General features: G+C 34.8%; 1 protein-coding gene across 2 annotated transcripts in view; it reads right to left on the bottom strand.

Moving 5' to 3' along the window:
- Positions 1–27,631, bottom strand: part of LOC124354504 (TBC1 domain family member 31) — a 49,420-nt gene that overhangs the window by 21,685 nt on the left and 104 nt on the right. For both annotated transcript variants that reach the window (XM_046805015.1, XM_046805016.1), the window contains exons 2-11: positions 25,747–25,965; positions 15,849–16,069; positions 10,735–10,868; positions 10,418–10,590; positions 10,179–10,319; positions 8,894–9,076; positions 6,719–6,857; positions 5,614–5,674; positions 3,888–4,026; positions 320–430 (exon numbers count right to left, since the gene is read on the bottom strand). In XM_046805015.1, the coding sequence (XP_046660971.1) occupies positions 320–430; positions 3,888–4,026; positions 5,614–5,674; positions 6,719–6,857; positions 8,894–9,076; positions 10,179–10,319; positions 10,418–10,590; positions 10,735–10,868; positions 15,849–16,069; positions 25,747–25,845 (1,401 nt within the window). In that variant the 5' untranslated portion in view covers positions 25,846–25,965. The remainder of the gene's footprint in view (positions 1–319; positions 431–3,887; positions 4,027–5,613; positions 5,675–6,718; positions 6,858–8,893; positions 9,077–10,178; positions 10,320–10,417; positions 10,591–10,734; positions 10,869–15,848; positions 16,070–25,746; positions 25,966–27,631) is intronic.

Here is a 27,631-nt window from a genome sequence, read left to right as displayed (position 1 = left end):
AAACAGATGATCCCTAAGCACCCCCCGAAACCGTTCCCGACTACGAATACCTCTGATATGATCCGGGAGATTATTCCAGAGTCGACAAGCAGAGACTGTGAATGATTTACTGTAAATAGAGGATCTATGAACAGGAATAGATAACAGAGAGGCTCCACGTCGAGTATTCCAATTGCTTGTTTCAGAAATGAAAGAAAACAAAACCAATGCACTAATGTAAGCCATAATGCACCAACCAACAAAACCCAGGATGAACAAAAGTAGGACTCTTGGAATAGAAATAGGAAACTGTTGTAATGATCAGGGATAAGCAACTTACCTTGGATAAATGATGAACCACAGAAGCATGTTGTATCCTGAGCAAGCTGGGATCAGTTGACGGTTGTGAGGATCCCCAACTGGTGCTAGACTGGAACCCTGCAGTACTTTTCTATAAACATACAAAATCTGTTCTTGTACCGGAGTGGAACATTTAACACATACACCACAGTAAGAAAACTAGTACTGTTTCTATATAAAGAGGGTTGATTTGACTTTGTTTCATCTGACCAAATTGAAAACATATTTTTATGTGTTGTCCAAAAAATTAAGTGAAGAAATCGCACATAATAGTGTAAGGTTATTAAGGATCTGACACAGCCTTCGTAAAATATTGTTGTCCATCTGTCTGCCAATAACTCTTGAGAGAAAGGTACTAGAGATTTTTGAGAATGTACAAAGTACATAGGTTCGTCTTGTTAATTGGGACAAAATAGGAACCCAATTGATTTTAGAGATAAAGATCAAAAGCCAGTCCTTCCGTCTATCTGTATGATAACTATTGGTAATAAGATCCTAGAGACTTGAAACTGTATATAGGTTTCTCTAGCTCCAAAGAAGAACTGTATTGATATTTGGAGCAAAAGACCAAAGAGCAGTCTGTGCAATACAGTTTCATAAACTATGGGTTCCACGCTAAACATGTTAAAGCGAAAGTGGAGACAGCAACCACATCTATTTCAGTTTACAACATTGTGTAATCTTCTACACTCTTGTTTTAAACTTCAGTGCAATCACAATCACTGATGAAAAATCGCATTCAATTAATTTGGCAACTATGTGTAAATTAAGCTATTACCATTACACTGCATCTAAGTGTAGTTAATTGCTCATATTGTTGGTGTAATAAAATCAATTTGTCATTGCAGTTTCATCTTTGAGTACTCTTGACTAATTTTAACTTGTTTTGTTTTTTTTAATTCTTTAAAATTAAAATCTTTAAAGACCACAGTTTCAATAGATTCACATAATAAAATATACATGCTATGAATATATTCATAATGTACTGAATTGGAATTATAAAAAAAAGAAGTGTTTGCTTTACTGCCTTGAGACTTATTGTCCTTCAAAGTAGTTCTCCCTGTTCTCATGCATCACATCTCAAGTGCTGTTCCACAACTCGAAGCAGGTTTTAAAGTCACTTTTTGGTATCTTGAAAAGTTGCTGCACAATATTTTGTTCTATCTCTGCTACATCATAAAATCAGCATCCTTTCAGTTAACATTTGATTTCAGGAAAAGAAATCAAATTGCTTTCAGAGCACTAGATGAGGAGCCAAGACACATGCTTCTTTCTGTTATTGTGAAAGCAATTTCGTGACATACGAGGGGGTACCCAAAAAAAACCGGAATTATTTTATAAAAATTATATATTATCAAATTTTTTACAATACGACCTTATCTCCTTCAAAATAATCTCCATTACAACTAATACACTTGTCCCAACAGTATTTCCATTGATCAAAACATTTTTTGTAGTCATCTTTAGAAATGGCTGCAAGCTCGAGCTTCGTTTTTTTCTTAACCTCTTCAACGCTGTCAAATCGTTGACCTTTCAAGCCTCTTTTCATGTGTGGAAATAAAAAAAAGTCGCATGGAACGAGGTCAGGCGAGTAAGGTGCGTGGGGCAGCGGAACCATGCCGTTTTTGGCTAAAAACTGCCTAACTGAGATGGCTGTGTGTGCCGGTGCGTTGTTGTGGTGGAAGAACCAGTCTCCAGTCTGCCACAAATCGGGTCTTTTCTGGCGAACACTGTTGTGCAATCTTTGGTTGACAGTCTGACCTGGAGGAACAAACTCAGAATGAACAATGCCTTTAGCATCAAAAAAGCAAATCAACATGGTTTTGATGTTTGATTTGACTTTCCGACATTTTTTTGGACGAGGTGAAGATGGCGACTTCCATTGGCTTGACTGTTGCTTCGTTTCTGGGTCATAACCATAGCACCATGACTCATCACCAGTAATTACCTTTTCAAGAAAATCGGGATCATTTTCGAGATGTTCTTTCAGAAGGCGGCAAGTTTCAACTCGATGTGCCTTTTGATGGTCAGTCAGAAGTCGAGGAACAAATTTGGCAGCAACCCTTTTCAGTCCTAAATCTCCTGTTAAAATTCGCTGAACCGAGCTCCAAGTTAACCCACTACTCTCTGATAGTTCCTCAATTGTCTGTCGACGGTCGGTGAGCACAAGTTCACGAATTTTCTCAACATTTTCGTCCGTTCGAGAGGTTGATGGACGTCCAGAACGAGGTTTGTCTTCAATCGACATGTCGCCATTTTTAAATCGAGCGAACCACTCGTAGACCTGAGTTTTCCCCATAGCATCATCTTTGTAAGCTGTATTCAACATTAAAATAGTTTCTGCAGCATTTTTACCAAGTAAAAAACAAAATTTCACAGCTGCACGTTGTTCACTTAAACTTGCCATGACAAAAAACGAAACAAGAACAAAACAGGGTTAGCGAAAAACAGTCACTACGAACGAACAGAATGCACTAGGACAACGGAACTGGGGTCACTGAGCTCGCAATGGGTTGCGCAACACACGCCTAGTGGCAGGAATGTGTACTACACGCTGCCGGCTGCCAGCAATACAATTCCGGTTTTTTTTGGGTACCCCTTCGTACTTTGTAGAAACACATTTCAAATCCAAATAATCAGTCAAATTTAGGTAACTAAACCAACACTAATTCTAAATCCATATTGATTTTTTCTACAGTGTCATATCTTTAATTCTACATTTTTCAATGATTTTATCATTGCAAGTTTTAGTTGCTGCCTCCAGCGTTCGTTTTGAGGTTGTGATTATCCCAACAAAAATGCAAATTCTCCAATTGATTTTTTTCAGACATAAAAATGCAATGATGATATTTAATGTGAAGAAATAAACTGATACTATTACTGAGGCTAATCAACACAGATTCATCAAAGAAATAGTAAATTTTTAGAGTACAAAGTTAATTCTGCCAATTTCCTGTAACGCTTATCAAATGTGATATTTACCAATCTGGTTTTTTAAAAATGTATTTCATATAATTTTTACAAAATGTATAAAGCAAGAATTTGCAATGTTTGTTGGTAATTGATTCAGGAAACATGAATTTACAAGTACAAAACAATACAAAATGGTACATAGTGTTTTAACTTGACTTAAACCAAATTAAAACTCTTTCTGTTCCAATTCAATATTTAATGTAAAATGTATAGCAAGTCCAACAAACTGTACTAACAGATCATCAGAAATTGTGAAATGACTGAGTTTCCGGATAGTTTTAAATTTGGAAGAGACAATGGCCGCATACTTTAACATGAAAGTTGTGTTGGGGATAGCCCAGGTTCGAATTCTGTGACCGTAGCACGTTTTACAGGTATCATCAACCTTGTACTGAATCGACTCTCCTCCTTATTCTCGCACAGGCCAGTGGCCTATAAGGCAAGGCAGAATAGGGCGTAAGTGGATCGGCCTCTCCTTTATTTTGTTTTTTAATTAAAAATGAATCTGAAAGTACATCTTCAAACAAAGACAACCAATACAAACAGAATAATCAATTGTTAAAACATAGCAGCACCTTCTCTCCAATCTGCTCCATAAGCTGTTCTAGCTGAGCATATTTTGTAGCTTTGTCTTGCAGCGTTTTATCCAGAGTATGCGATCGCACGAAGACTTCCTTCTCTCTCAAGTCTCTTCGAGTTGCTGTTATACTTCTCCTGGAAGCAGAATTAAAATGTAGAATCCATCAACACAAGATATTAAAATAAAACAAATGATTTAGGGATTAACAAGAATACATTTGGTTTTATTAAAAATATGAAACTTGATATTCATTTGTCACCTTAGAGAAACATTTCTATTAGAATATTCACTGAGCAGATCTTAAGTGAACATCATTAAGCAGAAAAATAAATAATTTACAGAGAAAATGTTGGTATGATCCGGATATCTATAGTTTTGTTTTATTCATGTATCAAGTGTCAGGAGTATATTTACTATTGGGTAATTATACATTTTGAAAAGTTGAATAATCTACTTATTTGGAAGTAACATTATCAAGCTAAAACAGATAGTACTTTGAAATTAAAAAAAGGCTGGATGTTACAAGAAAAGGCTGGAAGTTTGTCTACAATAAGTTAACTGGTTCTAACAAGCCACAAAACTGGATATATAAAACAACAATCAGCCATATTTCACTATATAGTACAGACAACTGGAAAAGACATCAAGAAAAAGAATGAGAATAATTAATAATATAAAATAACGACTCTAGGAAAGAATTTTGGTGCAACACAAAAAATGGTGAATACAATATATCCAAGAACTAAGATCATGGCATCATGAGAGAGATCATAAGCAGATGACAGATGTGGATAGGTTATTGTCAAGAGAATATACAAAGGAACAGGAATGTATTCCGCTACAACACAAGAAATGGGGTACTCTTCAACCTTTCAGCACATTGCCTGAGGATGTCTGAGTGAGAACCCTCCTACATGAAGCTATGGCACAAGAAATACTGTGGTTAAAGCATTGGCAGAACATTGTTGTTAATAAGAGAGGAAAAAAAAAACTCGTAAGAAAAATTATTTCAGATTTCTTTTCCAAATGTTAGCCAAACATATTTCACTGTGTAGCATTTTTCAGTTGTACTGTTTTTATAGATCTGAAAACTATACAGTGTTGTTCTTTCTGAGATGTTTTTGTTATTTATAATCTAATTTGTTGATTCCTCAGCCCGGACCATCACACTCTGATTACAATTGCCTGAAGTGACAATGAACTTGAGGTCAAGATTGCCTTTCAGTCCACATGCCCATCTTGAATGGCACCAGTGCCATAAATTGTACAACTTTAAATGCTTGGAGGTTTTAAAGTTCTTGTCTTACAAAACATAAACATGAACAACCCAAGCCAATCATCATTAATTTGATGTGATCCTTCCCACTTTATTTACAACAGACCAGTGATAACTGTAGTATAAATGCGACAGACCACTTAACATTTGCCAAGATGAGCTTGAACCCGCAACCCAAGTCACTATTTCTTGCATTAACGATCTAGTGAATTCAACGATAAGGTTATCCTGAAATGTCTAAATAGAGTGTGCAATAGCAATAGGCACGTGCAACCTAAGGTTTTGAAGTAACCAATGATGTTATTATTGTATATTGGTTCATTTTAAATAATAACTACTCCATAATGTGTCATAAACCACACACAGTACAAATCTTGAAAGACCTATATTAAGTATTTAAGAATTCAATTTTAATAAAATAAAATATATTGTTATACAAACCTACCTTTGATCATCCAAATGGCTTTCTTCTTTTCTCAGAGTATGCTTATACATCTCTTCCAACTCTAAAATGAAACAGAGATTCATGTTTTGTCCATTGTTCATATGAAATGTAATATGAAAGTTCTCAAATGATAAACATATAATGAAATATGTTTATTTTAATTTGTATACAACACTCCAGTATTGTCTCAGGAGCAATTATGGCTATAAAAAGATAATATAGATGACACATTAATAGTACTCAGTGTTGTAAAAACCTGATTAGTCCATATTTTACAGAATACAATATTTCCAGTACTGGTACAAGCTATGCATTTCCCTTTTAATTCAGTCATCAAGAACAAGATAAAAACTAACTGTGACTACAAAACAGAATTGTTGTAGAAAATATGTAGCAGATTATGGTCCACTATGTTTGGTTACTTTACATTATATCGCTGTTTGTTGTAGCTCTCAATATTTTATTTTCAAAAGAGTGTTTTAAAATATTTATATTATTTTTTAAATGAAGAAAAGTATTAGTTTTATAAACATATCTTATAAAGTAAATATTTTGAGATTGAAGTTGTAGTAATATTCAGAGTGTCCATTTTAACTATGCCACCATTTTTCTTAAAAATGACTAAATTTACAGGAAAATCGATATGGAAGTGTTCACCTATTTTTAAATGACAATTAATAATAATATGAATTTAGAATTTCAAAAGTTGGCCACTATTTTTCAATATTGTAATCTATTTTACAATTTCTTATAGAGCACCCAATATTTTCTTTCACTTTTGGATATAAAACATTTTTATTCTTGGCAATTTTGTTTGGAAATTTTGTTTTAACTTACTTGTTTGGTGCTACAGTTTACTAAAGTTTTTAAAAATGACATGTTTTAATATGTGTCTGTAATGTACTGATTATAGTTCAAAGATATGATGCATTCTCACTTTTGTACTACAACTAATTAAAAAGCCTTCATTTATTATTTAACTGAAAATATTAAAAATAATAAATAATTAGGGAATACCATAGCAGATCTTTTACTATCAAAATTGTTTGGTAAACCAGTAAAACTATTGAAACAAAGCTATTAAAAATATAGTAAAGATTGTAACCTTTAAGCCGAGCATCCCGAAGCCTGGCTTCTTCCACATGTCTCTGATCAGCATCCAACTCAAGTTTCTGTTTATTAATTTCCAGTTTCTGGGAATCCAGTGCTTCTTGCTCCTCATATAAGTTGCTCAGTTTGTCTAACTTCAAATTAAAAAAAAAAATACAATTATTGTTAACAAAACATGATTTACTAACACCTTTACTTCTGAATAACAGTGAGTGAGTTCTGTTTAATCTATTTTTTCCAACCAATATCAAATTATAAACGTACTGCCTTTAGCGTCATAAGAACAATGAAACACCTCAAACCTGTTTTGGTACCCTAACTTTTTGTCATTATATTACGGAAGATGTCTGTCTAATTTGAAAGATATAATTAGTATACATCCATGAACTGTTTGGTGTTCTTATATTGTTATTGGTTAATCAGAAAAAATGAACTTTTTTATTACTTCATTCACAAGAAGAATACATAAAGATAAAAAAACTAAAAGATGTGTTTTCTGAGATATGAAATTTCTCAATGTATCTATAAATCTACAATTAAAAAAAGTCATTTTCATCAATAAAATGCTAAGTGAAACTTGAATTTTTTAAATATAATTTTGTTTATAAGAATTCTAAAGTTCTCTTAACCCTCCATCAGACGCTTAAAATTTAGAAACACCATCAGGCGCTCACGGAGGTTTCCTCCAGGTTAGCGAAAAATGGATACCATAGTCGTTTAAACTGTTTTTATTTGTTTAAATATTCATACTGTTTTAATTACAATGTAATATATTCATTTTTAGAAATTAAATAAAAATTACTCTCTTATGTAATGAATTTTCAAAATAAGAAATTCAAAATCTTAAAAAATTTTATTGTATGATTACAACATGATTAATTTTAAGAAATAATGCAATTAATTGTAAAAATGTTTAACCTACTGTAATAATATATGGAAATTAACTTAGTTTTTAACTTCTTACAAAAACAACTTACTTCAATTATTGAGATATTATACAATTGTAATGTCAATTATTACTCTGAAATCAAAATTTATTCTTCACTAAAACTTTTTTACAGACTACACAAAGTTTCAAAACATTTTCCTTCTGGTTCTTATAACGACAATGTTCACTCCATAAACAGTACTGAAATGTTCCCTAGCACACTGGTACTGTACTGACAAGTCTCTCGTCTTCATTCTCCATTTCACAAAATTCAAATAAAATATATTGTAAAACTTAAAAACAAACCATCACAGGTCACATATTTAGGCGCACACGGATTATCACTCCATAAAAACTAAACACTATAAGGCGCTCACGGAGATTTCGTCCAAGCACTACAAACACAACATCGGGCGCTCACGGAGGAATCGTCCAGTCTCGCACGGAAGTAGACCTCATACTGACAGATTTTGACAAAGATAAGCGGGAAGCTATTGTTTCGCTTCCCCAAAAAGATGCTCGTGAAGTACACTGCGGGAAACGATTGCGAACATCAGAAAAGTAGTACTATTTTTAATAATAAAAAATACACGGAGGAAAACTCCGTTTAGCGCCCGATGTAGGGTTAATAATGCTACAAACCTGAGCATGAATGCATATTAAATGAAAAACCAAATTATAGTTCCCACTTTATTGTCAACACCATACCATATACCACAGTATAAACAGTAATTTGAACACAGGAAGACCACATATCAGAGGTCAAAGTTCATGTGTCAACAGAAGAGAGCAGGAAGTGCAAAAGTTTGGACAACAGTATGTATTGATCGCTATACACCTAAATGTGATCACGGCCAATAAAAGTAGACTTACTATGTGTTTTGATTGTCCATTGCTGTGTCTTATTTGTTTTGTATTATCATGTGATATATATATATATATATATACATATATAAAATAGTACGAATATCAATTATATTTTGAGCTTCTCCATCGCTGACTTATCTTGGATCTCTTCAGATGAACATGACTCAAGTTTCCATGAGTCAAGTCTGTGACTGTCAGATTCCAGGCGCTACACTAAAAGGAAGGTGAACTGGAGTTAAACTCAACATTCTTTTGGATTCAATTAAAACTCTTCAATAAACCCTGTTCAGAAGAACACAAATACCATAAATACATGCCACTGTAACAACCCATCAAATAACTACATAATTGCAGGTACTTCTAAAATTGGAATACCTGTTGATCCAACAGATGTTTGGGGTAGTCTGTGAATATCTGGTACATGTTGCCCTTCACCAAGGGCTTGAAGGACTTTAACTGCGATCGTGGATGTGAATCAGCTGGTGTATCTGACCACAACTGGTAAGCTTTTGATAACAGCTGACTCATGTTGACCACCACTTCTGTGTGAAAGAAATGCTGAAAACAAAAATACTTCTTTATAACTCAGTTTTTAATTGAAGTTGATTATATTTGCAATTTAACTTTACAAAATTGTTATAATTTTAAGCTTTTTGAATACCAACTGTACCTCTTAGTTAATTTACTAAGAGAATTTTTAGTAAAGATAATATTTAATCTGTTTATAATTATACACAGTAAATAAGCAAATAAGTTTATTTAAGTATATTTCCCAAAACCTATAATTTTATATTTACCTGTATATATGGGGTTTTAAATAAAAATGTTGTGGAGAGATTTATAGGAGAGCTATAAAACTTAGTGATCGTATTAACTGTTAATATCTTTTTAAGAATAGAATACACACATGTATGGTATGGTATGTTATTTGCTATCAATTTTATTTATTATGTAACCAAAAATGTAATGACTCAATTACTGTTCTCTATGATCATGTAATAAAGATGTTTTGTCTATTGCCTATTGTCTAATATAAAACACTATCTGTGCCTGTTTCAAAATGGCAAATATTACAAAATTTCCAACCACAATACATTGAAAATGACTCTTTGTATAAAAAAAAGTACAAGAATGTGTTTTTTTTTTTTTAACTGTATTATAAATTTAGCTTATAAAAATCAGATGGAACAAAAATACTGAAATAAAAAAGTACACTGTAATTACCTGTACTTTATATTACATAATGCTGGTTACAACATTTTATTTGATTAAAAAAATCGTATACCTATATTTTCATTTTACTACTGATTTACTTCACTATCCTGTACATAACAAACTTCTTAAACTCCAAATTTTCAATTCTAATATGTAGATTTAATCATCTAACCTAAATAATTAAATCTAAAATTACAAAAGGTATTTTAAGAAAGATTTAATAAAAATACTTGTTAATGTAGATTTACAATTTATCAGATTACTTAAAACATAACCAGTTACTATCTCCATTAAATTAGTCTAGCATGAAATATTTGCCTATGTTAACTTTTAATGTCCAATCGTCCATTTAAATAAATATATTTCACCTACATTGTGTATCTGTACTCTGTATGGAATAATGTAATATTTAGAATAAAATCAAACGAAAACAGGTTTTACTCACTTCAAAGTCATCCGTCTGTTGTAAACACATTAGCGCAGTATGACACGTTATGTTAAAAGCGACGACGAGAAAAAGCAGGAACGCCGGATGATTTGAGAGCACATGGTCCCACAACTGTTGCCACTCAGACCACCCCAGTACCTGTGTTACAGACACAGGTAAGTTTGTATTTCAGTGATGGAACTAAAATATATTCCATAACATAATTGTAAACATGATAATAATTACTAAACATATACCTCATAAAAGCCTGTCTCGAGCAGCGACCAGATGTACAGATCAGAGGTAACGTTGCAGTCACTATAGTGGTTGACTAGTTCCTCATTGTGCAACGTCAGGAGCCTCTTGACTTGATCCAAAACACTGAGTGGGGGGTAGGGCACAAAGTCAAACCATCCCTGGCACCAGTTCACTGCCACACATCACCGTCTTCAAGATTGAACAAATTCAACAATAGCTTCAATCAATAAACTTTATAGTTAAATAACATACAAAATTAACACAGGATTTAATTTTAAAGACGATTAGCAATAAAAAAATAGGTTTAACATTTTACCTATAATAGTGACGACAGCTTCAAAACATGAGAATTGGTCATGTTTGATTACTCTGGTGAAAGGCAAAATAAATATTGGAAGGTATTTGACTCTGATGAATATTGGTGACCAGTAGGCTAGGCAAGATACTAGTCTGGAACCATTAAAGACAACAGATGAAACATGTGATAAATAACTGAATGCAGTTATACTATATTATAATATATGATTATACTATACTACATATATGGAGATTTTTAAACTGTGAAAGTATGGTATAAGGGTATATTCTGATGTACAACACAAAGATTATGATAACATCATTGCTATCACTACTAACACTATCTTGCTCCACATTAATCAGATCAGTGTCTTATCTTTGAGCATGATTGTCCTAACTAAAACAATCTCACATGAACTTTTTAACATTTGACATTAATCTTTTGTTTGTTTGGGTTTGTTCCAATACTTACAGATGGATCTTGTATACCATCCTTGCAGCAGCGTTTATTTCTGAACATTAACAGATATCTTGTACTTTTGCTCCTTCATTCTATAACTGGAAGCTGAGAGCCATTAACCAGCTTTCTCTATCTCCCCATTTGTTAATGTAACCTGAAGAGGAGCTTGGGAGTGCAGTTCAGTTTACCTATTCTTTGGCAGTGTCCACAGTCTTAACTACCACATTGGGGTCACTAACTGCCATTTCCTCATTGGTGATGATTGATTGTTCTGAAAGGATAGAAGTGTCCAATGCTAGGCTGCCAGAAACTACTGCTTGCTGCAAAGATTCAAAATCTGTTCCAATTTGGTTTTAAACATTTATGACTCCAATGAAGTAAAAGTACAGGGCAGATAACATTCTAAGTCCTGCATAACCAGGCAGTGTCATTTATGTTTTGGAGTCACCCACATCCCAAGGACCTCAATTTGTGATAAACAATTTTGCAATGTGAATCCTCTAAGCACAGATAACTACAGAGACTGGAGGGCCTCAGTTGTGATTGTCAGAACACACTCTTGACAACTAATTCCAGACAAAATGACACAGCTACTATAGGTAAACCGCTAACAAAAAAACCTTGGTTGATTTGAGTTCACGCAGGGTGGGGTAAATATCCCTCCGCCGCCCCTCCAAGCATCCCCACCACTGCTCGGCGCTCACTCTATTTCAATCTAATAAAATCAGCTGACTAATCCGGCTCAGTCGGTATCGTTCACTGCTGCGACCCGTTCAGTTGAACCGGTCAGTACAGAGTTACTAAGCCTTCCCACTAGAGCGTGTTTTACCGGTCATCGTGTTGACTGAACAAAATGAACGAATGAACGACTGGATGTAATGACCAAGTGAACAAAAGGATCTGTTTGCAAAAATGTGTTCGGATAGAGGAAGAAACACATATTTTACAGTGAATGGATAGATATATAACAATAAATGTATTGTTTCAGGAATCTAGTAAATGTAAATATATATTATTAATAGAAATGATTAACAAAAATTAACTGTATGTTACTATATGCATTACTAAATATTTTAAATGTTAATACTTAAGAACAATGGACTTGGTTGATTCATATGCCTTTGATTTATCATAAGATTATTTCACTACAAATGTTTAGATAAATTACTAAACATCAAACAGGCACATTGCAATGTTTGAAAATAATTTATTTTTATAAATAACAACACATTTTAACCATTTAATCGATTAAGTTACCACCACTTTTCATAATACCCAGGCTGAGTCATTAAAATAATATTACGCACACTTTTACTCAGAACGCCTCCTCTCAGATCGACCCTGCACATCGCACCTATATCGACCACATGATAACCTTTTAAATGCTAATAGGCAATCAATTTTTAACAGCACTAATGTTAATGTTTTTACATTACAACTACAGAGTATTATTACAATTTCAATAGACAATCGAATAAATTTAAAACGAGGTCAATAAACGCTAAAACCATGGATTACTTCAGATTTAGTTCATGCTATAAGACAAAGAGATAAATTACGTAAATAAGTGAAAAAGCAACCATTTAATGTGGAGCTTAAAACCCGCTATGTCAATTGCAGGAACATTGTAAGCAGAAATTTAAAGCGATTAAAAAATATTATTTTTGTGATAAATTCGACCAAGCTAATGAGGATTTAAATATGTTTTGGGGGTTTTAATTAAATTGAGTGATAGAGGGGTTAACAAAGTTTCTTCCTTAAATAAATATTTGCCAAATACCAAATTATTCAATGACAAAATTAAGTTTGAAGTAGCTAACGAATTTAATAAATTCTTTACTAATGTGGGTCAGAACTTGGCGAACTCTAATGGCTCAAATATAACAATCTTTTTCGAAGACAGATCTTATAGGCTTCATTCGACCTTTAACTTACGCACTGTTACAAGAGGTTATATGTTACGTATCCAGTTTGAGAGGAAATTTCACTCTTGGGCACGATTCAATACCTGCAAGTATATTTAAAAAAATCACATCATAATGTGAATGTATCAAAACACATTCATCTTTTGACAAATAAAATCCACAAGTACATTTTTGCCTTCAGACAATTACGAGAAGTACTCACAGATAAGGAAATTAAAGTGGTCTATTTTGCTTTCGTTCAATCCCAACTTTCATTTGGTATTATAGTCCATGGTGCTGCTTTCAAAACTATTCTCGAGCCAATAATTTTTTAACAAAAAAACAATACTAAAAATAATGTTCTTTAAGAGTACAACATATTCTTTAGAATTAATTTTCTTCGAGGAAGAACTAATGACTATAAGACATTTGTTAATCAAAACCATTCTTATTTACTTATACATTAATTTTCATACTCTTTTAGCGTTGACAACTTATACTCATAACACACGGTACTCGCAACAAGTCGTCATTACAGTTTCTATATTAAAAAAAAAAACATTCAGCGTAACAAATTTGTATTATATTTCTCAAGTTTTGTACCGTAACGTGTGTTTGAGTTACAACTTTGCTTCTGTGTTGCAATTACCTAATCTTAACTGGTTTAAAAACGCATGAACAATGGGTTACTATCGTTAGATGGCGAAGAAGTATATAGACTTATTGTCCCTTGTTATCGCTGAACTTCTAACCCTTCCTCGCTATTTATTGTTATTCGGTCTGTCCTTCACTATAATTACCATAACTAATACTTCATACGACAGTGCAGCAAAACTAGATTTATACTCGGTTACGTATCATTATCAATGTGACTCATCAATTGCCTGCGTGGTCACTGTTCTCATTGCCGGATTAAAAATAAATTCTAAAACCATTAATAATATCAAAAATTACTAAACTACTATTTTTTACTTATAAAATCATTTGTTTTATTATTAGTTTTGAGTTCCAATATTCACGACCAGAGCCTACGCACAGGTCCTACTCATAGACTCATCCCGGTTATACTACTCTTCTTATTTTAATTTTAATTGAATTAAATAGAATTAATGCAATGTTTATTATAATAAGAAATAATTAACTACGTATAAGTACCGTATTGTTACACTCTGATACATGATTTCAGACTTGTAGGCTATATATTTGCTTACGTTTGTTACAAAACGTGTATATGTGTTTTATTGTACTATTTTTAAGAAAATAAACCGTTTTCATTTCATTTCTCATTTCACCTGATTTGGAAAAAAGTATCAAATTTATTCAGTTGCCAGGCCAAATTGAACAAAACTTTCAAAGTGAACGTGTCTTTTGAAACACTCCGATCCGGATCACTCGTTCACCTGACTGACTCGTTCGAATTGAACGGTCCAAGTAAGTAACTGCAGTATAAACAATATGGCGCGAGCAAGACAAGATTTAAACAGCTGACAAGAAGATGCTCCGCCCACTCGCCACTCCCCCCCGCCGGAGGGGGGCCCCTCCTGTGCTGTGCTGCTCAAATATTTGCTTCTGCGCAGGTTTCTTTATTAGCGGTTCACCTATAGAGATGCCAATGGCCAATGGTGTAGTGTAGCAGGTACGATGGTTGTCATGGGATAACTGAATCAAGCGGCGTTGATTGTATGGGTATGGGGTATGGGTGACTGATGAGCGATCCTATTCCTTGCAAGCAGTCCGCCTGGCCAGCCATTGGTGGTGGTTTGGAAGTCACCTCTAAGCCGTTGATCCCCAGGTTAAGTGTTAGAGAGGGCTTCTTAGCCCTAACATTGTCTGGTTAAATAATAAGGCATTCTTGACTTGACTTTTAGATGCTGAGGCTCCAGAGTGAAGTTTTGGAGATTTAATCTACTCGTACATCCTGGGATTCCGTGAAAGCAGGACTATGACATCAGGCCACAACTAGATATGGAGTATAGTTAAAAAAACTTCCCTTCCTTATTGGTTTTCAGTGAAACAAGAATTCACCCCTGTAGAAATATATTATAGCCATTATTCCTTGAGAATCACCTGCATAAACTAAAAGGTAAAAAACTACCCATTTTTCCTAAAATTTGAAAACAAATAATAGCTTAACTCCTGCATGCCTAGCAATATATCCATTTGGTCTACTCAAGAAACAACTTTGAGTTGTAGCCAATAGATACAGGACAGTGTTAATCTTTAAACTAAATGTCTTTCTTAAATTTGGTTGCAGATTTTATCAGAATGTCTAATTTTAAAGGTACATTAGACATTAATCCCTGTACATTTAGGTAATGTACATTAATCCCTTTGGGATTATAAATACATACTATTTTTATTTGGTTGAGTAACTATCAATAATATCAAGAAAATTAAAAGAGATTTTGATATCCATAAGTCCTTCCTATTAAGATTAGACATTTAACAAACTAACAACCAAAAATGAGACAGTAAAGTGGCTTAAAATTAGTCGTCCTGGGTTACACGATAAGTGAATTAAACCATAACGGCCAAGTGTTTTACAGGCTTCCAAATAAGTCCGACTTGAAAATAAATTTATTAAGTAAGCTTTACAAAAATCTTTTGGAAATAATAATGTTCATATTCATCACTTTGTAAATATAATGGTTCTAATTTTAGTTAGAACTTTAAAAATAATTTTTGAACAAGTAATTTAAATCTGAATAATATATTACAATACAACATTAATATATAAAGTATTAAGGTTTCAAACAGTTCCAGTGATACCTTTTTACAGTGCTCAACATGGACCTGTTGGTAAGGGGGAAAGCCTTATCCAACGTCGTGAAGGCTGGATGTACTCCTTTGTTAATCAGTGCAACAAATGCTCCCTGGTTTTCTGGCAGACACAATATGGATTTCCATATCAAACTGCGATAACTGGCAGGATATTCACCAAACTCCTTTAGGATTGGTCGGAGATGCTTCAAATCTATGAGATCACACACCTAAAAGCATGAAACATTCTGGAAAACTTAGAAAACAACATAAATTGTTCATATTTTTAGTTTTAGTTACAGTTATTATTATTTATATATCTATGTTACTCAAACTATTCATTCAATAGAACTAGTGGATAATGATTTATTAATTAATTCCATATGATTATAACATTGATTTGTATATTATGATGATTCTACATACTCATATTATTGTTACTCACAAATTAAAAATAACAAGTGCAGGACAATTAATTAACTCTGACAGGAATTAAACAATGGAGGTATTGTATTTGACAATGAATTATTAATAAAATATAATATATTAATTAATTTGTAATAAAAGCAATAAATAGGTTGGGTTGAACATGACATAATTAGCAAATCAATTTTACTTGGAGAACCTGCTTAATTCCCACACTTCTGGTGCATTGATATAGTGCTATGAGTTTTCTTTCAGTCTTGACAGTTAAGATTTGAAACCAGGGTTTAAAAAAATAAATTTACAATGAATTTTAGGCATTTAAAGTCGTAATTTGGGCCATTATGAAACTAGGTTACCAAAAATAATTATGACGACAATGTGCTTTTAATCATAAAGTTGGATAGGGTTTAGATTTGATTATCATATAGGTGTTGTAAGTTTTTCACTGTACTTCAATTCCAGTACACGGACTCTTTCCATAAACCATAGCTGACTGCAGTTTGACCAACACCAAAGTCTTGTGTTAAAACAAGTTGATGAAATTTTTTTTATTATTATATAGGACAACATACCTATCAAAGTAATAAAAATTTATCCTTGGTACAGTTTCAAACTTTATTAATAATAAATAAATAACTTTATATTACAAGGTATCATGTTTGTGGTCAGATATAAAAACAAAGTTTAAGTGGTTAATTTGACCATTATCTTTTAATACACTGCAAAAGAGTGTACATCTGTTTGCTTATCCAGTGATAACTTTTAAACTTCATCCTGAACAACAGTTGTGTAATTAATTGATGAAACATTTAAGTTGCTAACAAACTCTGACTCTTCTAAATTTTCTATTTTGTCATTAATAAATATAGACTGCATCTTTGCACAAAATCAAGTTTGACTGAAGGATTAGTTTGTCACAAAAAATATTTATAAATCTTCAGAAGATTTAAGAGATATATTAATTTGAAACACATAAAACAAAACCCCATTACAATCAATTAAATAAGCACGCTGTATTAAATACTTATCTTCATTAAATATATAAATGAACTGACAAGTACCTCATATAAACACCCAACTCACACTGAATAATTTTGAAAATCAAAAGAGGAAACTAATTTGGTACCTGTTCTAACTTGCCTCAGAGCTTGACTACCAGTATTCCCAAGATTGTTTTGAGTTTTTCAGGGACACAGTATTTGAGAAATGTTTAATATTTGACCTGCTATAAAGATTTGAAAATATGAGGGAACTGTGGTTTTGGTCATATTTTTGCAAACTTTATATAGGTATATTATGGCAAATGTTTAAGTATTGAAATAAAATGTATTTTCTATATTCTTTATACACACAAACTATACACCCAATTTTATCAAAACAGATAGTTAGGTAAAATAGGTGTGGTAATTTGATATGGATTAAGCTGTTACAAGAATATCATGATTAATTAGATCTGCATGACTAGCACATCATTACTGTATGGATGGTCCATATTACGAGGGGTATCCAAAAAGTAAGTTTCCATTAATTATGAAAAAGTTAAAAAGACTCAAAAAAATAACTGAAACACATTTATTCAACTTTTTACATCATACCTTATTTTTCTACATAGTTACCATCCCTTTCTAAGCACTTTGGTATCTAGGAAGTAGTTTTTTTATTCCAGCATCACAAAATTCACCGCCAAATTTTTAAGCCAAGTATCCACCTCATTTTGAAGGTCATCGCTGTTGGCAAATCGCCGACCGCCAAGGGTGTCTTTTCAGCTCCGGAAACAGATGAAAATGAAAATCGCTAGGCGCAAGATCTGGTGAGTATGGAGGATGACCAAAAACATCCCACTTAAATTTCCTCAAAAGTTCCATTGTTGCACGAGCAGCGTGTGGGTCGGGCGTTATCTTGAATAAGCAGAACCGTGTGCGCTACAAAAGTCCGCGTCCGTTTATTCTGTATTGCCCGCCGAAGTCTGGTGAGAACTTCACAATACCTTTCTGCATTTATGGTTTCACCACGAGGAAGATAGTCAATCAATAACACTCCACGGCAGTCCTAAAAAAACTGTAGCCATTACCTTTCCTGCCCGACTCAAAAACTTTGGCTTTTTGAGGAGCTGCCTTCTCCTTTTTTTTGCCACACCATACTCTGGCGTTTGGTCTCTGGGAGTTGAGTGGTGAATCCATGTTTCATCACCAGTGACTATTCTACTGAAAAGGTTTTCATCTTCATCGTCAAACAATCGCAAGAAAGACTGGGCAGCAGCCATTCGTTGTTGTTTATGGGCATTGCTCAATAAGCGAGGTGCACCCATCTTGTACACACTTTTTGCAAGCTGAAGATCTTCTGTCATGATATTGTGCACAGAATGACCGGCTAAACTTCAACACTTGACGGCAGTTTATCCATAATTTCATCGAGAGTCACTCGCTTATCATTGTCAATAACTGCTCGTACAGCATTAATGACGTCAGGTAGCCAAGAATTGGCCGGTCGGCCACTACCGCTCATCGTCATTGAACATTTTCTCTTCCTTCCAAAAACATTGCACGCCAACGACGGACCCATCTGAACGGACATAACATGTTCACCATACACTTGACACAACTGACGATGAATTTCAACGGCAGTTTCGTTTTTGGCGGTCAAGAAACGATAAACACTACGGACTTCGCAAAACTGGCGGCAGAACGCAGTGGAGTCTCCATGATGTTTGGGCAGCAACTGACTGAGAAGCGTGACAATGGGCCAGTGACCCGGCGCACCTGTTTGCCAACCGAACCGCGCTGTGTTACGTACGCGTCTTTTTACAGAACAGGGAAACTTACTTTTTGGATACCCCTCGTAGATAAAACTGATGTAAATTTTAAAAACCTAAGTATGAGCTTAGATGATCATAAATCCCCGCTGAAGTTTTATTTTTTAAAGAGAAGATCACTCTCTTTGTTTCATAAATTGTCACAGTGTGGATAAAAATTGGAGTCTCTTGGTTTCGTGTAACTGACATAGGGTTTGGTTTGAGATTAGCAGCAAGAGCATTGTCATTTGATTTTATAAATACCGAGTTGAAGAAATTACCCATTAATTGGAGATCACTGGTAACCTCTCTTATTGCACTGTTAGGCCTCTTAGAAGTTTTATGTTTCCTCTCTTGTCAGAGTAAGCAATTTGACTGGCAGATATCTGGCACCTCAAAGATTTTAGTTTTAGGCGACAGTTCTTATTTTTAAAAGCTACTTCTTGCTTATGTTCCAGCAGACCAACACATTAAATTATGCTTGTGCCCTCAAACTCATTCCTAAATCTTTCTGTTTTAGTGTCAGATATCCCATTACTTTTTTGCCTTTCAGTTTTTTCACATGGACAGACATGTTCAATACTTATTGTATTACTGAAACACGTGTAAGCATCGGATGTGTTTGTAGTATTGAGCAGTTTCAGCTGTTAGTACTACCTGCAACAATTTGGATTTGATTTTTTTCTGTAAAGTTTTTCCTCATTACATAAGAAGGAGACGATTCTTTTTGCAAATACTGGAGGCTACACAGTTGAGCACATTGGTCTGAGATACTTGCATGAAACACATGAACCATCAATTCGCATTCCTCAACATTTAGACACATACATTCAATTGAAGACTGAGATGTGGGAGTAATTCTTGTAGGAGGAAATGTGACTGGTTGTGTCTTAACATCTCTTCAAGTTTTCCTGTTTTCCTGTGGTCTTGGCTGTGCTCAAGACAATTTATGTTTATATTACCCATAAGAATAATGGGGCAGCTCCAAGTCAGGGCAACTTGAAGAGCTTATGAGACAACCTTGAGAGACTCCTCTACATTACCATCTGATCATATACTGTCTGCAGTTTAGTTTGAACTTTAACATAGGAATCTAACATAACAACTCTTGACTAAGCTCTCTAATGAGAACTGGTTCAACATTTGGTGTGTAACCAATAAGGTTAGTATTGTGGAATGTGCCAGCCTTCAGTCCATGTTCTGTTAAAATTAATATATGGGAGTCAAATTGTCCTAGATGGTGACTCATAATGTCAATTTTATTACACATGTAATCACATTATGATGCAGAATGGTCAGAATTTTTGCTGCCTGTCCCTTTGAATATGGTAAAAAAAGGGTCCTCCAGTGGGCAGCTAACTGTTTCGTTACCAGAGGGAGAGGGTAAGTTTGAGTTGACAGTAGCGGGTAAGTGTGGTGTATATAGTCTCATTGCTTCTTCTATATTTTTGGTGATGAAATCTTCAACTTCAAGTGATAATGTATGTTTACAATGAAAATTTGACAAGGAGCAGAGAGACCTGCACACATATACGACACCTGCCGGGCTGCTGATTTTACTTTAGCAGCACACAGAACTGTACTATATTGTACTGTCTTTCAGTGAAGCCATCATACATGGTATCCAAGCTTTTAATTGACCTACCTGAATGTAACAAATCTCAGAATAGTTGTGTTGCCATGAAGAGAGAGATAAGAAGATGGTTGCTGCAACATCCTTTTTATATAAGGGTTATTCCAAAAGTAAGGTTTGGTTAAGAAAAAAATCCAAATTTTTCCAAAACAATTGTTTTATTTACATTCATTACATCTTTCTCTATTTTTCTACATTTCATACTTATTTAAACAATTGACACATTGTTCATTAGGCTTTTGAATGCCTAAGATGTAGAAATCGGCCGACTGCGAAGGTAACCAGTCTTTAACTGCTTCTTTCACTTAATCATCTGTGTCAAAGCACTTGTCGCAAAAAAACTCCTTTAGGTAGCAAAACAACTCTGGAAATCACTTGGCGCTGCGTCCGAACTGTATGGTGGGTGGTCCATCTGTTTCCATTCAAATTTCTTGATTCGAGTTTGCGTTTCTATCGCAGTATGGGGTTTGGCATTGCCATGCAACAACAACACTCCAGATGACAAAAGACCATGTCGCTTATTCTGGATTGCACGTCGAAGTTTAGTCAAGGTGGCGATGACGTGTGACACCATTCCATTGACTGACGTTTAGACTAGGGGGTATGTGAGAAACCTGATGGACGGCAAGAGAGTGGTTCATCATGCACATTTTCCCACCCTTCATTAAAAGCTTGCACCCACTTGCGCACTCTACTGTCACTCTTTATGTTAGGACTGCAGCTGACATGTTTTTTGCAGACAAAAACCGTATCACTGTCCTTACACTTCATAATTGGTGGGCTGACCAATTGTCTTAAACATTGTGAACTGACACTATAAACAACACTCAGCAACAGTAACAACGCTAATGCCGGCGCTTGATACTCAAGGCATGCCACGAGTCGGCGTGCATGTGTGTTTTATCCTTGGCACCAAATTCAAATAGTTACGGCAAATAGGATTTTACTTTTGGAATAACCCTCATACTTCAATTCATATCCTGTTTAGTGCTGCTATCTACAGATAACAACACAACTATGTAGTCAAAGCATCATGACCAGACTCTTTTGTTAGAGCATGACATTTTTTGTGGTCGTCATTTATAATTGTCATATAAAATAATATAATGTATACTGCATTAAGGCATTTAAGCCTTACCTCACATCTGACAGTGTGTCACAATTTAAGCTCATCCATAACTTAACAACCCAAATGTACCAGAATCCAAGTCTCAGCCTGAATTGTCCCACAAAACAATACTGACTTGTCAACCCGAGTCAGCTGAATGGAGACCAGAGTATTGTAATTCAGAGGAACTGACAGATGCTAGGACGGTTAAGGTTTCTACAGGAAAAATCAGCAACACACATGGAGCCTCTCCCGAACACATCACTGACACCTCACACCACCATTAATCGCAATACTGGAACCTTCAGAATAAAACATCATAAAAAAATAAACTGTCTGTCAAGCCCCCTTCCACACAGGCTCATCACCAAATCACCATCTAGAAAACAGAATCTCTTCAGTGTCTCACTCCAGATGGCAAAAAGTAGGGATAACAAAGAAGATAACACACAGTATAATAAAAAACAAGAATTATCACTACAACAGCAACTAAGAGAACAAAGTATCGGTCTTGATAAAAAAGTGACCACAAATTTAAGGTTACAATATCCCCTCCAATCACGGCGACAAAACTTGAACCAACTGAAACAATTGAAGATTTTTTTTGAGAAAAGCATTAAAAATATCTGCTCAACACAAATGGCAGGGCTGAACAACACCTACTCTCTCAGGATGGAAGGTCTTTTTTAGTAACAAGCCCAAGGAAAAGAACCAGGGAAAAAACACACTGAACCAAACCATAGGCATAACAATCCTTCATCAAAACATTCAAGAAGTTTCCAACAAGGCCAACAGATTGATACATTTTATAGAGACTGTAACACATACACCAAGTATAGTAATTCTAAGTGAACATGGACTCAAATCGGACCAAATTGAAAATGTAGAACTATTACCAGGGTACTGCCTTAAATCACATTTCAGCAGAAAACACCATAGAAAAGGGGGAGTAGCAATATTTTGTGGCTGAAAATCTTGTAGAGTACACAGAACCAATAGATATATCACAGCACTGTGAAGAACTTCTGTGTGAAATGTCGTTGATCAAAATAAAACGGAATAGGACACACCTTAATATCTTGGGTATATACAGACCACCAGATGCAAATATAGATGAGGCAACTGAATAAACTCTCCAGCGCTATTGACACTACCAAAATAGAAAAATTCCCAAACACTTATTATGGGGGATATCAATATAGACATTCTCAAACCGAACAGGAAAATGATCAAACTAAATGAAATACTAGCATCTCACAACATATGTAGATTGAACCTACCACCTACAAGGATAACTATGCTATCAAGTACATCAATAGACTGTGTTTGCACCAACATAACGGAAGAGAAAATCACAAGCAAAGTAATAGAAGCCGGACTTTTCAGACCACACCACACAAATTTGTACAATCCTTACAGAACTCCCTGCTAAACAACAACCTACCAAGGTGTGTAGGAGCTTGCAATTAGAAAAACCTGGATGAACTGAAATTGTAGCTTTCTAGGGAAACATGGCAGGATGTAGTCAAAGCTCCCACCACAGAGGAAGCATACAATGAGTTTAACTTCATCCTCACAAAAGCCTTGGACTCGGCATGCCCCAGGAAAGAACAAGAGATCTAAAAGAAAACACAAGCCAAAAACACTTCTCAGACAAGGAAGCACTCAGACTAAAAGAAGACTATTTAAAATATCAAAGACGATATGAAGTGACAGGGAATCAATCCGAAAAAGAAGAGGCAAATGTAAAAAAGAGAACCTATGATCAAAGACTCAAGCTACTTAGACAACAGGCATCCGCTAAATACATAGAAAGGGCAGTAAAACAAATCAAAGGCCACATGGAAGTGATAAAATAACGCTCGAAATAAAAAAGAAAAGCACTTCAGAGCTCAAACTCCAAATAAATGGAGAATTTATCACCCTGTCCCAAAAAAGTTGCTGACTGCTTTAACACATACTTCATAAATACAGCTGAAGAAGAAACTCTAAGTAGAATCCCAGACTCTGAGAGAAAAGCATTTCAACCCATAGTCCATGAGCCAATAAAAAAACTAAACGCCATCACATATACAGACACATCAGAAGTCAGGGCAATCATCTCTGAATTAAAGCCGAAAAACTCTGCTGGCATAGATGAGATCTCCTCCAAAATTGCTGAAACACTGTGTGGACGAGCTTACCTTCCCCCTTGTCACTATCTTTAACAAATCTTTCAAAGAAGGAAAGTTTCCCTCAAGACTGAAAATCTCAAAGATCTATCCCCAAGTTTAAACATGGAGAAAAGTCTGAGTAAGCAATTACAGACCGATCTCGCTTATTTCAACTTTATCTAAAGTCTGTGAAAAGATTGTGTTAAGGAGACTGCTCGATCACTGCTCCATAAACTACCTTCTCAGTGACTGTCAGCATGGTTTCACTACAGGAAAATCTACAATCACAGCAATGGTAAAGCTAACTGAAAACCATTGTTGTGACAACTTGGAGGCAGGTAATTTCTCAACAGCAATTCTACTCGACCTGAGTAAGGCATTTGATTGCCTCAGTCATGAACTCATCATTAAAAAACTAACACACATGGGAGTAAGTGAAACTGCTAACAAATGGTTTCAAAGTTACCTCAAGGGCCGACAACAGCTAGTAGAACTGAAGCACACACACAGAGGAATCACAGAGGAAATATGATCGAAACCTCTCCCAGTTCAAAGAGGAGTGCCTCAAGGGTCGGTTCTAGGACCAGCACTTTTCATCTTGTTTGTTAACGACATGCCACAGTACCTAGGCGATTTCTGCTCCCCTTTAATGTATGCTGACGATACAACGCTTCTGCTGAATGGACAATCACCAGACGACCTAGCAGTGTCATGCTATGTTGCTCTAAACATGGCATATACCAGTACTGCAATGGAAATGACTTGGTTGCAAATCCAAACAAAACCAGCCAGATAGCATTTGGAAGACGAGCATCTGAAGTCAAAGTTATACCAGAAGTACAAATGGAGACAAGTGTTAAGTTCCTGGGACTGACAATTGATGAGAAGATGACCTGGACACCACATATAGATTTCTCTCTTGCAAAAAACTTAACACCAGCATGTTTATGATCAAACAAATAAAATCCCTTAGCAACACAAACACTGCTAGAACTGCCTACTTCTCTTTTTTTGAAAGCCAGCTGAGATATGGCATTGCAGTGTGGGGTGCCACATCAGCAACAAATCTAAAAAGAATTCTGATCATCCAGAAGAAAGCAGTCAGAGTCCTGGCAGACCTACAACACATGGAAAGTTGTAGAAATGCTTTCATTAATCTAAAAATTATGACAGTTTGTTTCCATGTACATATTAGAAGTCGTGTTACATGTCGATGGAGAATACCTGCCAAGAAATAGAGACATTCACAGTCACAATACCAGAAATGGCGCACTGTACAACCTCCCAGCACACCACATGAAGCTGTATGAATCTAAACCATCGTACATCGGCAGGAAATTCTTCAATAGGCTACCACAAGAACTGCAACACAAGAGAAGCTCCTCACTGAAAGCAGCGTTGAAGAAATGGCTATTGACAGACCTTTCTATTCTCTCGAGGAATTCCTAAAGGAACATTCCAGAAAACTGACCCAGCCACCTCAGAATAAAAGGCCATTGTAATTGTTTAAATGTTGACACCATTTGTAATCTTGATGATTATAAATAAAGATAATTCTGATTCTGATTCTGCATCTATATCTACTAAGTATGAACCACAATCTTGTAACACTTTTAATGAGTTTTTAAATTTGAAAAGAAACTGATTAGATCGTTCAATTCATAATATTAAACTATTATGAATTATTACAGACTATAGATGAATAAGATGGTACATACACCAATAGTTGTAAAAAGCCAATCCTCCTTTCAATCGCTGTAATATAATGTTTCATACAGAAGATAATAGAATGATACCTGTTTATCTATGAGAGCCAGATCTCTGCGGTTAGCCTCTGCCTGCATTGTGGGTAGTGGGGCCTGGGTTATAGGAGACGGGATCTTGGTCTCAGACATCAGACATCAAAGCATACGTGTTACCACCGTATATCAGTTGACTGCTGCTGTATACATTCACTTCTCCAGTCCGCATCACCAGAGCCACATACTTGCCACTGAGGCTCACCTCTAGCCCACCTGTACAAACACTGCTGTACAGATTATCAGACACATACACACTACTCCAGTCCGCATCACCAGAGCCACATACTTGCCACTGAGGCTCACCTCTAGCCCACCTGTACAAACACTGCTGTACTGATTATCAGAGACACATACACACTTCTCCAGTCTGCATCACCAGAACCACATACTTGCCACTGAGGCTCACTTTTAGCTCCTATCAATAAAATGTCTACATTTTCATTTTAATTTATCCCTAATCTAAAAATTGTATGAAGCATTTTCTTTGATTTATTTATAGCTATTTAGCGTAGAAGTACATTTTTAGACATAAATGTATAGTAGTTTTACCTGTTACAAAACTTTTGCAAGAATACTAGACTTTATTTACTTATATTTACTAAACATAGTGCATTGTTAACTTTAATTTTTTAGATTTAGATTAATTTTATGTAGTCAGCATGATTTTGAAGACTAAGTACTTCTAAGTCACCATTTTGATCAAACAGAGAGGATGTTAAATTTAAACCATAATTTTTATTATGTGGTGTGTAACTGAGTGTATGTAACTGAGTGGTGTGTAATCAACACCTATCTGACCTTAAACCTACTCATTGTCACAAGTTATCTTTTAGCCTGTCTATGATCTGTCTTATAGCTATTAAACATATAAAAGGCAAGAATAAATTTGAAAAAATAAAATATGAAGCTAAACTGATGAACTTGAGAGTGAGATTAAAATTTTAGTAAAAAGAAAACTCAACTTATACAAGCATTTGAAGAACAGGATGGAGAAAATGGATGGAAATCTTACATTGTAAAAAAAATCTAAACAATTACGTGCAAACATAAATAATCTGAAACATAACAGTAAATACAAATCCAACCTATGGAAACAAATAAAAACTTTCAAATACTTAGAAACTCAAACAGAAAATAATAAATTATTTAAATAGAATATTGAACAAAGTTACAAACTTTATACATACACAAGATATGAGAAACTTAACATTACATCAATATCAAGTAAAGGAACTCAGTTAAGTCATTACATGGAAAAAATCCAACTCAGGCCACTGAAACACTCAGGATTATAGTAGGATTAATAATAAACAAAAGATAACTCCATTGTGTCCCTAACAATAATGACTAAAAAAGAGTTAAAAATCAAAACCAAAGGGTGGCTCACATCAAACAGTGAAATTTAAAATTAGTCCATCCTAAAACGATTGAGTAGAAATTAAAATTAAATTAATCACCATTTCCAGTGCTCTATCGGCCCTCTTCTTAATACTCTGTAAAATAATGCACCAAGCTGCAATAAGCAGCTAGGCTCAACCTGTTACTTGGACCAACAGTAACCCTAGTACTCTGAAAAGGATCCAGAATTGTGACAGGACTCAAACACACTCAAATTTTCATTCCTCAACTCGATTACCGAGACATGGCTTCTAGGCCAGTTTGGCCCTCTCACCTCTACAATACACTACAGATTTAAAAAGTTAAGGCTCTCCCTTTTCTATGGTATATTTACTTGTCAGGAACCTATTTACTTGTAAGCTAGTACTTACTAATACAGCCTCTCAAATACTCTACAATCCTCAACAGTACATCCATCTCTATCTCCACAAACATCAAGGAACAACTAATTTTATATTTGAGGATCATAATTTATATGTAC

Source organism: Homalodisca vitripennis, chromosome 2, assembly GCF_021130785.1.
Source record: "Homalodisca vitripennis isolate AUS2020 chromosome 2, UT_GWSS_2.1, whole genome shotgun sequence".
NCBI classification, from domain to species: Eukaryota; Metazoa; Arthropoda; class Insecta; order Hemiptera; family Cicadellidae; genus Homalodisca; species Homalodisca vitripennis.
This window is presented reverse-complemented; position numbering and strand designations above follow the sequence as displayed.